The sequence below is a fragment of the Protomyctophum parallelum genome, assembly GCF_964188405.1.
Source record: "Protomyctophum parallelum genome assembly, chromosome: 8".
Lineage (NCBI taxonomy): Eukaryota > Metazoa > Chordata > Actinopteri > Myctophiformes > Myctophidae > Protomyctophum > Protomyctophum parallelum.
The window spans coordinates 46,635,987-46,649,966 of NC_139703.1; the positions used below are offsets into that span (position 1 = coordinate 46,635,987).

At 41.5% G+C, this 13,980-nt stretch overlaps 1 protein-coding gene across 8 annotated transcripts in view; it reads left to right on the plus strand.

The window, feature by feature from the left end:
• itpr1b (inositol 1,4,5-trisphosphate receptor, type 1b) overlaps window positions 1–13,980 on the plus strand; it is a 125,339-nt gene that overhangs the window by 39,644 nt on the left and 71,715 nt on the right. For all 8 annotated transcript variants that reach the window (XR_014569598.1, XM_083770683.1, XM_083770684.1 and 5 more), the window contains 10 exons: window positions 441–608; window positions 855–896; window positions 988–1,125; window positions 1,216–1,341; window positions 1,626–1,826; window positions 2,443–2,694; window positions 3,649–3,774; window positions 3,990–4,118; window positions 6,103–6,223; window positions 6,757–6,941. Coding sequence is in view for 7 of the 8 variants with exons in the window: in XM_083770683.1 (XP_083626809.1) it covers window positions 441–608; window positions 855–896; window positions 988–1,125; window positions 1,216–1,341; window positions 1,626–1,826; window positions 2,443–2,694; window positions 3,649–3,774; window positions 3,990–4,118; window positions 6,103–6,223; window positions 6,757–6,941 (1,488 nt within the window). In the remaining variant the exon portion in view is untranslated. The remainder of the gene's footprint in view (window positions 1–440; window positions 609–854; window positions 897–987; window positions 1,126–1,215; window positions 1,342–1,625; window positions 1,827–2,442; window positions 2,695–3,648; window positions 3,775–3,989; window positions 4,119–6,102; window positions 6,224–6,756; window positions 6,942–13,980) is intronic.

The window sequence follows — 13,980 nt, forward strand, 5'->3', positions numbered from 1 at the left end:
TTAACACCCTTAAACCCTATACTTAGTTAAGCCCAAGGGCTCTATACTTGGTCCGTTGCTTTTTTCCATTTACACCAAATCACTCTGCCGAAAACAACACAACGCATAGTGTTCAGTTGTGAGCTGTTTGCCTAATGTTCACCCCAGAATGAATGCAAGGGTTCATGACGTTAAGAAATTGTCCAAGATTTCTGTAAATAACGCCTCCTGGCCCAGGCGGTGGCGTAACCGTCTGGGCACCCGACTGGTAATCCAGTCACAGTGTGCCGCGGGTTCGACTCCCGAGCCCGACACGGCCTTTACTGCATATCTTCCCCCATCTCTCTCCCGTTTTCTGTCAGCCTACTGTCTGTCCCTTCAAAAAACCAATAAAAGGCGTAAGCCGCAAAAAATATCTTAAAAAAATAATAATAATAACGCCTCCTGTTCTGGAAATGTAGGTGCAGCTCCTGGTCACTAGTCAAGATGTGGAAAACTACAAGCAGATCAAGTCAGACCTGGACCAGCTGCGTTCCATCGTAGAGAAGTCTGAACTGTGGGTCTACAAGAGACAAGGAGAAGATGGGATGGATGGCGACGGACCTTCAGAGTCGGACAACAAAAAAAAGGTAAGGACTCGAAGTTGTCATTAATATTCTTTCTTGACTGGCCGACCAAAAAAGTGTCTTTATAGAAGATGCATGGTCGCAGCACAACATGATTCGTGCACTTGTTGGTGAAGCAGGAAATGAATGGTTTAGCTACATAGCATAGCCTCATCAGGGCAGTGGCAGTGCTATACGATGTGATACATTTCAATGCTTTTTCTCACTGCTTGTTTTTCTTCTAAATCTCTGGGTCGTATTGATATCCAGGGAGACTCCACCAGCAGTTACAACTACAGAGTTGTAAAGGAGGTACGGTCATTCGCATTTACTCTTATTTATTCCCTCTCATACGTCTGTGGTAACGTAACACTTCTTTAACGCCCTGACTCCTTGCGTTCAGGTCTTGCTGCGTCTTAGCAAGCTTTGTGTCCAGGAGGGGATCTCGGGGAAGAAGAGCAAGAAACAGCAGCAGAGGCTGCTGAGGAACATGGGAGCTCACAGTGTGGTGCTTGAGCTCCTGCAGATCCCCTATGAGAAGGTACCACATAGGCAGACAAACGTTTAGAATGCATACAAAATAAGTGATTGGTAGTACATTATAAAAATAAATCTTCTTCTTACGCTTCAGGGCGAGGATGTCCGTATGGAGGATATCATGAAGGTGGCCCATGAGTTCTTGCAGAATTTCTGTGCAGGGAATCAGCAGAACCAAGTTCTCCTCCATAAACACATCAATCTCTTCCTTAACCCAGGGGTAAGTATTCTATTCTTATTAAGTTATTCTAGGCTCATTTCAAAACACATGACTATTCATCCGTTTCTGTAGATAATCCCTGTACATTTGCGTGTGTGGGTGTCAGTAGCAGAATTGGCTTTGTCAGTGCCCTAAATTCATCATGAAAAGTCTATAAAATATAAATGATCCAGTCTGTTATTGGGTTTATTTTGTGTTAACCACTAACTTCAATATTAATACTGTTATAATGGTGGATGTGTCAGTTGTTGGGGTTAAATCTGTCCCTGTCCTGGTTTGACCAGCTCCTGGAAGCCGTCACCATGCAGCACATCTTCATGAATAACTTCCAGCTGTGCAGTGAGATCAACGAGCGCGTGGTGCAGCACTTTGTCCACTCCACCGAGACCCACGGGCGACACGTCCAGTACCTCAGATTCCTGCAGACCATTGTCAAGGCTGAAAACAAGTTCATTAAGAGGTGTCAGGACTTTGTCATGGCCGAGGTACTGACCACATACATACTGTAACTGTATACTGTAACCTTCAAACCTGTTTCATCTGAACCCCTCCTCTGTAGCCAGGGTTTATATTTATATGCACAAAGCAAAACAATGGGTAAGTCAATATGTCAAGAGGCATGTAGAGAAAATAGCTGATCTACAAGCTCACAACACGTCTCAATGCGACATGTTGTGAGCTTTTAGATGGGATATTTCTGCTTATTTTTCCTATTTTTTTTTTTGTGAAAAATAAATAACTGCTTATATACCCAGAATAGGGGCACCAGCTTGAAAGTGGTTAAAATGTACAGTATACAGTGCAAAGTACTGATATATTAAATAAAAATACAGGATATTATACAGTATACACACCTGAACTGAAAAAAAGGAAAAAAACGGTGTCGAGGCATGCTGCATGGGTGCATCGGCACATACTGTAGTTTTGTTGTTTTCTTAATTAAGGAAAGGAAAGTTATAGACTTAACAGTGTTACTTAATTTAAAATGTTCATAAGGCTGTTATGAACAAAAGTAACAAAGTTCTATTGATAATGATGTAGTGTTAGTGTTACATTATAATTTTTTGATTCTAATTCTGTTACGTCTTCTCCCCCAATCAGCTGGTGAACTCCGGCGAGGATGTGCTGGTCTTCTACAACGACCGTGCCTCCTTCCAGACGCTGATTCAGATGATGCGCTCGGAGCGCGAGCGCATGGACGAGAACAGCAACCTCATGTACCACATCCACCTAGTGGAGCTGCTGGCCGTCTGCACAGAGGGCAAGAACGTCTACACTGAGATCAAGTGCAACTCGCTGCTGCCACTGGACGACATTGTACGAGTAGTCACCCATGAAGATTGTGTCCCCGAGGTACAGCATGTATGAGTCATCGTACATGAGGTTTATTTTTTACCCTTAACCACTTAATCCATTAAGACATGAGGCAGATTCTACACATTTTAAATGGGTAGTTCTCAAACGTTTTTTTGGACCACCAAAATTATATGTATTTGGCCACGGATCTGTTATCGTTGGATAAGATTTTGTCCACAATTCCATGCTGTATTGATGCTGGTACCATTAGGAGAGATAACAGGCAAACGTTGGCCAAAACGACAATTCTTCTACATTCTCTAATCGTATAGACGTCTTGTAAATTAAGTGATTATTATTTAACAATAATTTAACTCTTGAGGTGTAAAATAAAACCAAATGGACCCTTTTCATTTTACACTCTCAAGAGAGTTAAAGATGGAGTGCTGTGATTTTTTTATTTTTTCCAGTTTTGCATGTGTTTATGAGGTGACAGTACTTCATTAGACCCCTTCGTGTGGTTGTGATGTATTCCCCTTGTATTTAGGGTTTCTTCCTGGGGGCTGAAACCTTGACAGTCAAACGTGCCAATGAAAAAAACTGTGATATGATATACTATACATTTTGAGATATTTGTACTTTACTTTCCAATGTCTAATACTTTTACTTCTACTCCACTACATCTCAGATCTAATTACCGGTATTGTACTTTTACTCCTACAAACTTTAGTTACAAGTTACTTTGTAAATGATTATTATTACAAAACATACATCAACCACTCCAGCCCCATAAACACTTTGAAAACTTGAAACGAGACTGCATAAAGAGTACATTCTACTTTTGGTATTTCAAGTACACTTTGATACCAATACTTGTGTACTAATTCCAGACTTTTACTTGTAACAGAGTATTTCTACATACAATGCAGTATTGATACTTTTACTTAAGTATAAAATGTGAGTACGTATTTTCAACCACTTTCTCTACAACTGTCTGCTTTCACTCTCCAGGTGAAAATTGCCTACATCAACTTCTTGAACCACTGCTATGTGGACACGGAGGTGGAGATGAAGGAGATCTACACCTCCAACCATATGTGGAAGCTGTTTGAGAACTTCCTGGTGGACATATGCAGGGTGAGCCGAGAGGGGCCTTTTTTTTTTTTTTTACTTTTTAAGGGGTTCAGTTAGAGCGCACCACTTTGAATTTCCATTATGAATCCCCATTGTGCCAGGCTTGAATTACCGTATTGACGCAGGTTGCGTTTGACCTGTTGCCCATTTAGGATACAGGAAGTATGATCTGTTGACTGCGTGTGTCATGCTGAGCTTATTGTCTGTCCACGACCAAGGTGTGCAACAACACCAGTGACAGGAAGCATGCGGACACCACTCTGGAGGGTTATGTAACGGAGACGGTCATGAGCATCGTCACATGTTTCTTCAGCTCGCCTTTCTCTGACCAGAGCACCAGCCTGCAGGTAAATATGAACCGCTGCAGGGCAGCGTTATCACTTCACCAAAACGCAAACCTCAATGCTTATTCTTAATCTCCTGCTTCATACGTATGTATAAGCTTAACCACTTAAGCCCCACCTTTAGTCTTAGAGAACTGCACTTGAGTTACAACTGTACTTTGACCACTTTTTTCCGTCTACACCAAATCTCTTTGCCAAAAATTGCCAATCTGCAAGCTCACAGTGTGTTGCGTTTTTGCGACGTATTGTGAGCTTGTAGATCTGCTGTTTTTGGCTAACGTTTGCTGGGTTTCAAGTGGTTAGACATTTGCATTATGTTTAACCACTTGACATTATGAATTATATTCTTTTGTAGTTTTATTAGTAAATCAAAATGGTCACAAACGCTGTTACATGTTGCATGTTCTTCTTTTGTGTAGCTGGCACGTCAAATGTATGTAAGTAAGATTACAGCCATGTTAGTTTCCTCTCCCTGGAAGTACTCTTTACTGGCAGACAGCGGATTCTTAGGAAATGTTGTTTTCACTAGAATAGAGCTTCATCAGCACACAGACCTGCTGCTCCCACATCAGTGGGCGGGTTGCACAAGGTTTTTGGTGCAGATTGGTGATGCAACATGGTCACAATGTGTAGGTTGGTGTCTGAAACCCTTGTGTCCTCCTGAGTTCTGTAGCCAAGTAGAGTATGTACTGTAGCCCATAGATTGTCAAAGTGTGTGTGTGTGTATATATAAATTATATATCTATATTCTACTCACACACACACACACACTGTTTATACTGTATATTCAAGTCCCAAATTTCAAAATGTATAGTTTTTGAAAATTGCAATCTACACGCTAATGGTGATCTACAACATCAAATCACGGGGTGATGCAATGCGAGTTTGGTGATCACCTATAATTACTATTTTCGGTTTTTTTCAAACCCATTTTTGCAGTTTGGGGCCACAGCCAGCGACTTGGCATGGAAGAGTCTGGGATTGGGGGCATCATCCATAGTTTTAGAACTATATAGCTATTAGCTACTGTATTATAATAATTTTAGTAAATAGTAAATGGTTCCATTTGAATTCTTCTTCTGTAATCTTACTTCGTGAGAATTCTCCTCGGTGTATGATAATGTAACAACCTTCTTTCTCCCATGACAGGCTTCCATTTTTGGAAAGATAACTGAGGTATTTATTGTGCTGTAGGGATGATAGAGAGATTTGGGTCACGGTGTTAGCGATGCATCAGAGGGGTCCCATGTTTTGTTGGGAATGAATGAGCACGATCATAATCAACATCACATTGTTTTTTACTGATTCAATATCTATTAGGGCTGTCCCCGACTAAGGATTTGTATAGTCGACTGATAGAAATATATATGTTTTTTTTTGCCCCAAAACATTGTATATAAAAATACAATATTTACAAAAATATACAAAAATATTGTATTATTCCACTAGGTCTGTGGGGGACATAAACACATTTGAACATTCTGACTGTTCAAATCTTTTTTTGAACAACTGAGAGGCTTGTCATTAGCCAGATTGAGCACAGCAGGTGAGATTGAGATTCTGGAGTCTTATCAGGCCAGCGCACTGTGCGATTCAAGTCACAAGCAGTGGCACATTGCCACACAGGCAGACACACTCCACATGCACATTGGAGATTTGAACAGTCAGAATGTTCAAATGTGTTTGTCCCCCACAGACCTAGTGGAATAATACAATATTTTTGTATATTTTTGTAAATATATATATATTTTTTATGAACATCGACTAAGAGGTGGTCAGTCGACTGAGACCCGTTCCGATCGATTAGTCGACTATTCGACTAATCGAGGTCAGCCCTAATATCTATGTATATCAATATTTTCAATGAACAAAATCAATCAAATCCAGAAAGTTGAAAGACTTTGATTGTCACCATTTGGCTTGATAAGTTCACGTTGGAGTCTTCTAATGAGTCTTCATTGCATCTCTCCTCATCCTCATCTTGTAGACCCGCCAGCCAGTGTTTGTTCAGCTGCTGCAGGGGGTGTTCAGGGTCTACCACTGCAACTGGCTCAACCCTGTTCAGAAGGCCTCGGTGGAAGCCTGCATTAAAGTGCTGTCAGACGTGGGTAAGACAATAAGACATGGTATTTGCAGCACACTCACCCCTGGGGGTGAGTGTGCTAGAAAGGTATTTTATTATTTTATTGCCGGCTAGCAGTTAGCATTTAAGTTCCCAGTGCCACCATACACGTTCACTTTAAGAGTCGGAGTTTGCCCGCCCCCCCCCCCGTCCCCACACACACTCACTACACACAATTTAGTATCATTGGCACAAGCACACACTGTTTACCTTTCGTCAGAAGCTTTTATATGGCGGGAGCGTCGCGGTACAAAGGCACAAATTATAAATCCGAATGTGTGATTGAGGTCATACAATGTCATCGCAAACCACTCCCCCAGGTCCTTACCTGCACCCATACCTACACTTAACTACCTCTAACCTAGTCACAACCATTTTAACAACATAAAGTACCTACTGTGAACTGAACCATCTGTAATGTGATTCCTAAACGTAACACATTTTTGTTCCATTCTAATGTTCCACGTGAAAGCGCCATGAGCTAAAAAGAAACCCTTCTCTTTCTTCCGTTCACCCCAGCTAAGTGCCGAGCCATTGCCATACCAGTGGACCTGGACAGCCAGGTGAACAACCTGTTTGTAAAATCCAATAATGTGGTGCAGAAGAGCATTTTGAGCTGGAGGCTGTCTGCCAAGAACACACCCAGAAGAGACTCTGGCCTGACCTCTTCCAAGGATTATCGCAACATCATAGAGAGGCTACAGGTCAGCATTGATTGGATGTGTACACAATACTGGTATTGTGAATTGGATGGAGCCCGCACACCAAAGGTACTAGCAAGACGTTCTTTATTTAAATACTGACAACGTTTCGATCTGTTAGATCTTCATCAGGTCATGTGAACATACACACAAGTTTGTACATTTGTAATAAGGAGGTGCCCCCATTACCCTATCAAAAACACCACATTTTGGTGCCCCTCCCATCACTACAGGTGTGACTCGTCAACCCTGAGTGAGTGGGTGGGGACCCAGACATATTGATGTGAATATAGTCTGTTCAGAAGATTTAGTGCACTAGTTAAAAACATTTTAAAACCAATTTTAAAAAAACATACATGTATGTCTATATTCAAATTATCGGTACATCAACTAAAATGCCACATGTCCTGTACTAGGTCTGTGGGCTTAAATTTCATTTCCAATGTTATTTCTATTTGTTGCATTGTTCTCCTTTTGTAGGGTAAAACTTTGCAAAAAACTGAAAAACAGGAAAATACTGATGCAGATACATAAAGAACAATCAAGAACACTACCAAATGAACTACATAAAGACACCAAAACTATAGATATAAAGTACACACCAAAAAGAAATGCATGAAAACAACAACATATGCACCAGGATGGATTTATTCAACGCAGGAGGCCACTTTTTTAAAAAGCTTAGGACAGTATAATTTTGAACCATATTTTTTACTTTTTACTTTTTAATTTTTTTAATTAAAATGGAGAAGCAGAGCTTCACTCCAAACAAAGGGGTTTCTACAGGAAATGTCTAATTTCGTCTTCTTGGTTTAGGCCCCTCGGCATCATGGTTTGAAGAGTATGAATGTGGTAACTTTCTCTTCTTAATAAGAGGTTATTTATGTTACCTCCCCTTCTTGGGGTTTTTACATGCTCTATACCCATGTATCTCAGGGAGGAGACACTATGGTTTGCTTCAGCAAAGTGTAAGGCCACTGGACTGCGTTGATCCCTGGTGCGTATGTTGCTCCGGTGTTCAGCAATCCTGGTCTTGAGAGCTCTGGTGGTCTTTCCTACATAGGCGAGACCACAGGGACATGATATTAGATACACAACATTGTTTTGGTTACAGGTAATGATCCCTCTAATTTTTATTTTCTTCCCTGTGTGAGGATGGTTATATGTGGTGCACTTCGTAGTGAAATTGCACTGTGTGCAGGCTCCACATCTATAGTTCCCATCTGGGACATCTAGAAAAGTACCTTTTCTTAGGGGAGGTAGATCTGATTTTACCAATAAATTTCTCAAATTTGGGGGACGTTTGTATACCACCCTTGGGGGATCTTTGAATACATTACCTACTTGTGGGTCTGTACTAACTATATGCCAATGTTTTTTAATGATGCCCTCGAGTTCCTTGCCAACAGGAGAGTACTGCAGGAAACAACATGTACTGGTGTCAGTAGGTTTAGCCTGTCTTTTTGTGAGACACTCTTCCTGCGTGATAAACATATACTTATCTCTAGCTGATTTTATCCACTGTTCTGGGTAACCCTTTTGTCTAAATCTCAAGTCTAGTTCGTTTGCTTGTTTTTTGAAAACTGCCTCATCGCTGCAGATTCTGCGGATCCGACTATATTGGCTGATTGGTAGACTTTTCTTTAGATGAGTAGGGTGGAAGGAATCGGCCTGTAGATAGGAACACTTGTCTGTTTTCTTTCTATAGAGGTCAGTGGCAAAACCATTACCATCTCTCTTTATGAGTATGTCCAGAAAATTGATTTCCTGCAGGTCATGGCAGATAGTAAATTTTAGATGTTCATGACAACTGTTTACATAGGTAAAGAACTCCATAAGAGTGTTCTCAGAACCTTGCCATATCAGGAATACATCATCCACATAACGTTTCCATAGTTTAATGTGTTTAAGAAAAGGATTTTCTGGGTTGGACACAAACATTTCTTCAAACAGTGCAACGTAGAGGGAACTGAATTGGGGGCTCATTTTGCTTCCCATTGAGGTCCCCTTACGTTGAACATAGTGCGTATCTTGGAACATGAAGACATTTTTCTTCAAAACTATTTCAGCCAGTTCCCTAATACTCTCTGTACTAGGTAGAACATCAGAGTCTCTTTGACTAAGGAAGTGTGTGAGGGCTTCTAAACCCCCCTGGTGGTCAACATTGGTAAATAGACTTTCTATGTCCATTGTTACAAGGATATAGTTGTTTTGATCTAGGTCTTGGATGGATTTCAAGATGTTAATCATATCCATAGAGTCACGTACATATGACGGTAAGGCAGTGGCATACGGTTTTAAAAAATAATCAACAAAACTCGAAATCTTTTCAGTAAGAGAATCTATGGCTGAGACTATAGGTCTCCCCGGTGGGTTATCCAATCTTTTATGGATTTTGGGCAGAGTATAAAAAACAGGCATAACAGGATGTTCTACTTTCATGTACTCATACTCTTTTTTAGTAGTCTCGCCACTTTCATATAAGGTTTTTAGTATTTCGTCAATTTCTGTTTTGAAGACAGGGGTGGGGTCTCTATTCAATTTCTCATAAAAGGTAGTATTCGCCAGTTGCGTATGTATTTCCTTTTCATAATCAGTGCGGTTTAGGATACATATCGCACCCCCTTTGTCTGCTGGTTTAATCACTACTGTGGTATCACATTTAAGTTCTGATAAAGCTTCTCTCTGGGATTTTGGGAGGTTGTTGTACACCTTATATTCCTTGCTTTTACTCATAATGTTGGTGACATCTCTTTCTACAAGTCTGCAATACGTGTCTAAAGATTGGTTTCTATATCTGGGAGGACAGAAAGTAGACTTAGGCCTAAAGGGCGTGAGATGTTCTCTTTCCTGTGTGGGGGCCCCTGCGGGTCTATCTGTCGTTTGCTCTGGAGGGTTAAAATGCCCCCTATCATTGGAACTAAAGAATTCTCTGAGTCTTAGGCTGCGAAAGAACACACACTACTGGTAAACAAGATTATTCAAAGGGCTATATGCACACAGAATAACTCTTCCTACTTCCGGGCTGCTTCCCCTACTTCCTTCACAGGTGTTACCGATGATGCTAATTAAGGCTCTGTTCCATTTAGTATGCAGTGGTTCTCAAACTTTGAGAAAAGGACCCCCAACTCTGAGTGTACAAATGGAACGGGTCCATTTGGTTCTATTTGTACACTCGGAGTTACACATCCGGACGGGAGTGTTTCCAGTCAGCCAACATGACTCTTGACTGACCAGAATGGAACAGAGCTTTATGGCCCCTACACACTGTTTTAAAGTTTTCACCAGAGTCATCCGTTATGTATTTCACACTGCAGGAGTTAAATAGTCTGTCATTATATCGTTGTGGCTTTCACACTAAACGATCGGTCGCCGACTAGGCATCACACGGTAACAAGAAGACTCGCCACTTTTACCCTTTTTGGCGAGGTATTTTGACGACTCGCCAAAAAGTGAAGAAACTCGCCAGAATGTGAAGGACACCTGCCGCGGGGCGACTCTTCTTCACAGTCTGGCGAGTTTCTTCACTTTCCGGGGCACTTTCAGCATCTGCAGCCTCTGCTAGCTACTGTGCTAACGATGCTAAAGCAACAAAAATAACATCCATGCGCAAACCAAAACAAACCAGGGTTGCCACATATCGTGGATGTGAGAGTGAAATTTAATTTTTATATATTTTTTACATTTTACAAAAATTGCTCTTTTGCAATGTGAAATGCCACCGAATTCTTAATTATTTTCCTTCTCTATATGGGCACACTTGTGAAAGCTGAATGCTTTTGCATGCTTTTATTGTGAAGGCAAAAGTTTCTGAATGTTCTCAGAGCCTGCATCTCCGCATGATGGGGGTGGCTGATCTACAAGCTCACAACGTGTCCGGACGCGACGCGTTGTGAGCTTGTATATCAGCTATTTTCAGCACGGAACACATTGTACGGCGAAGAATAAATCAGGCATCACTGCGCTTCATTCACTGTGGAAGAGAGATGTCTTTTGTTGGCCGTTCGTGGCGATATTATGGACACGTACCTCCTCGACGCGATAATAACCAACTAAGCTATTGGAAGCTATTTTTCGTGGCACATTATGTTTAATCAAACAACAACAAGTTCCCTCAGTGTTTGTGTTAGGAGTTGGGACAGTGTCTGTCTGTCAGCGTGCATGATCATCATGCAGTAGCTAGATGCGCGCTCCAGTGACGGCTGAGAAAGATTAGTTAATTTGTGTCGGATAGGGACTTATTGGTGGGTTTTCCGCTAAATATTAAGGCATGTTTAGGGTGTGTTTTAGTGCCGGGGATTTCGCCTGGAAGGCTCTATTGAAACACCAGAGCTACCAACCTGCACACATTTTGTGTACCAACCACGCAATTCTAGGTGTCTATATGCCTAGAATTGCGTGGTTGGTACACAAAATGTGTGCAGGTTGGCAGCTCTGAAACACTCACTCTTGAACGAAAGTTGAACGTGAAAAGTGACGTTCACACATGCCAGAAATGAATGTGTTCACAATGACGTTCATCAAACAGAAATACAGTACGTTCACTTCACGTTCACCCTAAATATGAACGAGTTCGTGAACGATCGTTCTTTGAACGCGTTCGGGTACAACACTGTCTACTACTACTTTTGGCGAGATTTCTTCACCTTTTGGCGAGTCTTCTTCACTTTCCGGGTCGAGTTCTCTCTCGACCCGGAAAGTGAAGAAGACTCGCCAAAAGGGGAAGAAATCTCGCCAAAGGTGAAGAAGACTCGCCGGGTCGAGTCTTCCGGTATTCCATCACACACTGCAAGAGTTCACCAAGATGCGATCCAGACCCGATATTCATTTGTTTTTATTTTATTCATTTTTACATCTCACGCACGTGCAGGATGCCGTGATACGAGCGCGAGACCGACACAGAGGACGCCTCTCTCTCTCTCTCTCTGTGCATGCCACACACAGGAATAGCCAGGCTACACGGCGAAATGTTTGTGACAGCATGCCGTGTAGTGTAGACTACGTGGGCTGCAGTGAGACAGGGCGTTAAATCTTGATTTTCATGAAATAACTCTTCGTCTCGTGCACACACACACACACACACACACACACAGAGGGAGAGAGAGAGCACACAAGGTCCAAAGGTTTGCTCCGATGCGGTTTTATCAACACTATTCAAGTGAAATGAGTTGGTTATGATTTTATAGACTATTTAACAGCAACATTGGGCTAATATAGCTACTAAGTACGACACAGGATAGGGATTTACCCAAAGAATGAATGTTATATATTATCATCTGATCATCTATCGATACAGTCGACACGACAGACAGACAGACAGCATTGCTGTGAGCACAGCTGTCCTGTGCTCTCATTGGCTGTAATACAGGACTTCTCTGGACGCAACCCTTTTCATACTGTACGATGTCCAGTCGCCGTCGGTGACAGAGCCAAATACAGTATCAACCCTGCTTGATATTCATGCGGTCGGGAAGGCGTCGGAGAGCACTTTTATCGGCGCTATATCTTCTCGCAGAGCCTTTCACACACAGCGAGCAAACCCTCGGCGATCAAAGCCCGATCTTGCGTCAGATCGGGAGTTTTGTCGGTGAGCGCCAAAAATGGTCCCGACAGCATAATCGGAGCAAATATCATGCAGTGTGTACGAGCCACTAGGGAAGGGGCCCAAGTTATTTCCAAAATGGCGCGTGTGCATATAGCCCATTACTGATGAAACACCAATACTATTACCGTAGTTTGGTAAACCAGTGGTTGCAAGGTTATTGCAAGTGGGCCCCCAAATAAGTAGCATGATAATATAGCATCATTAATATTAACAATCAATTGATTGATCTAAATTGATCTATTGTTCTAAAAGTGGTCAAATGGGTGGGCCCAGCGGTCATCAACATGTCTGTACACGGACAAATGTGTCCGTGGCAAAGACTTGGTCTTGTCCTTGGCAAATTTTAGATTTTCTGTTGTACACGCTATTATTTATAATGTATGTTAGTTAGTTAGTTTGATCATAAGACCCACTTATTGAATGTCAGTCTCCAGGTTTTCTTCAGAATATGCATGACAATTACAATTTACAATTTAGGCATTTAGCAGACGCTCTTAATCCAGAGCGATTTACATTAAGCAAGAACAAAAGCATGGGAATACATCACATAAAAGCATTTATCATGAAACATGCATAAACTAAGAAAGTAACAGTGGAATATCTACTATCTACTATGTGCCACTAATACTAGTGGTTCTCAAATGTTTCATTTGAAGAGACCCCCTTAACTGGTTTCCATTTGAACACTCCTATTGTGGTCATTCAGGGCTATCTATTTATGTGTTTCTGGTACACTGTCCACTCATGTTGTATGTCTGTGGCAAAAATGGAATGTTGACAAACACTTTTGAGATTTTCAAGTGGACCCTGACCCAGAAAAGATAGAGAACCACTGGGGTAAACAATATAAGATATGAGGGCATGACTGGTAATGGTAATGCCCTCTTTTGCTAATTATCTCTACAGGATGCATGAGTAACTGCTTGGTCTTACACAGCATAAACCTGAATGTCTGCACGTCCTCAATCCAACACTGATTCACACATGGTGCTAGTCATGACAATATTGTTGCATGCGACGAAGAAAATTCAGTGGAAATGGAAGCTGGTAAATTCCCAGAAAATGTACGCAACTAACTACTGGTAAAGGATGACTCAGTTTTATTTTCGTGGGAATTCAGTGACTCTGACCTACTGTACATTCGCCTTCGTTATGAGATGCTACTGTACATTCGCCTTCGTTATGAGATGCTGCATGAAGTATAGCTGCCTGTTCCTACAACTACAAGTTCATAGTGTGCCATTCGGTGGCGCGCTATGAGCTTGTAGATCTGCTATTTTTCAATAGCTAAATTATATGTTAAATATATGTTTAAAACGCCAAAAGGGGTTCCCGCCCAAAATGGGTTAATAAAATATATCTCATCTCATACAGTACATAAGATACAGTAAGATACATAAGATACAGTACATAAATAGGCGTTCACAGACATAAAAG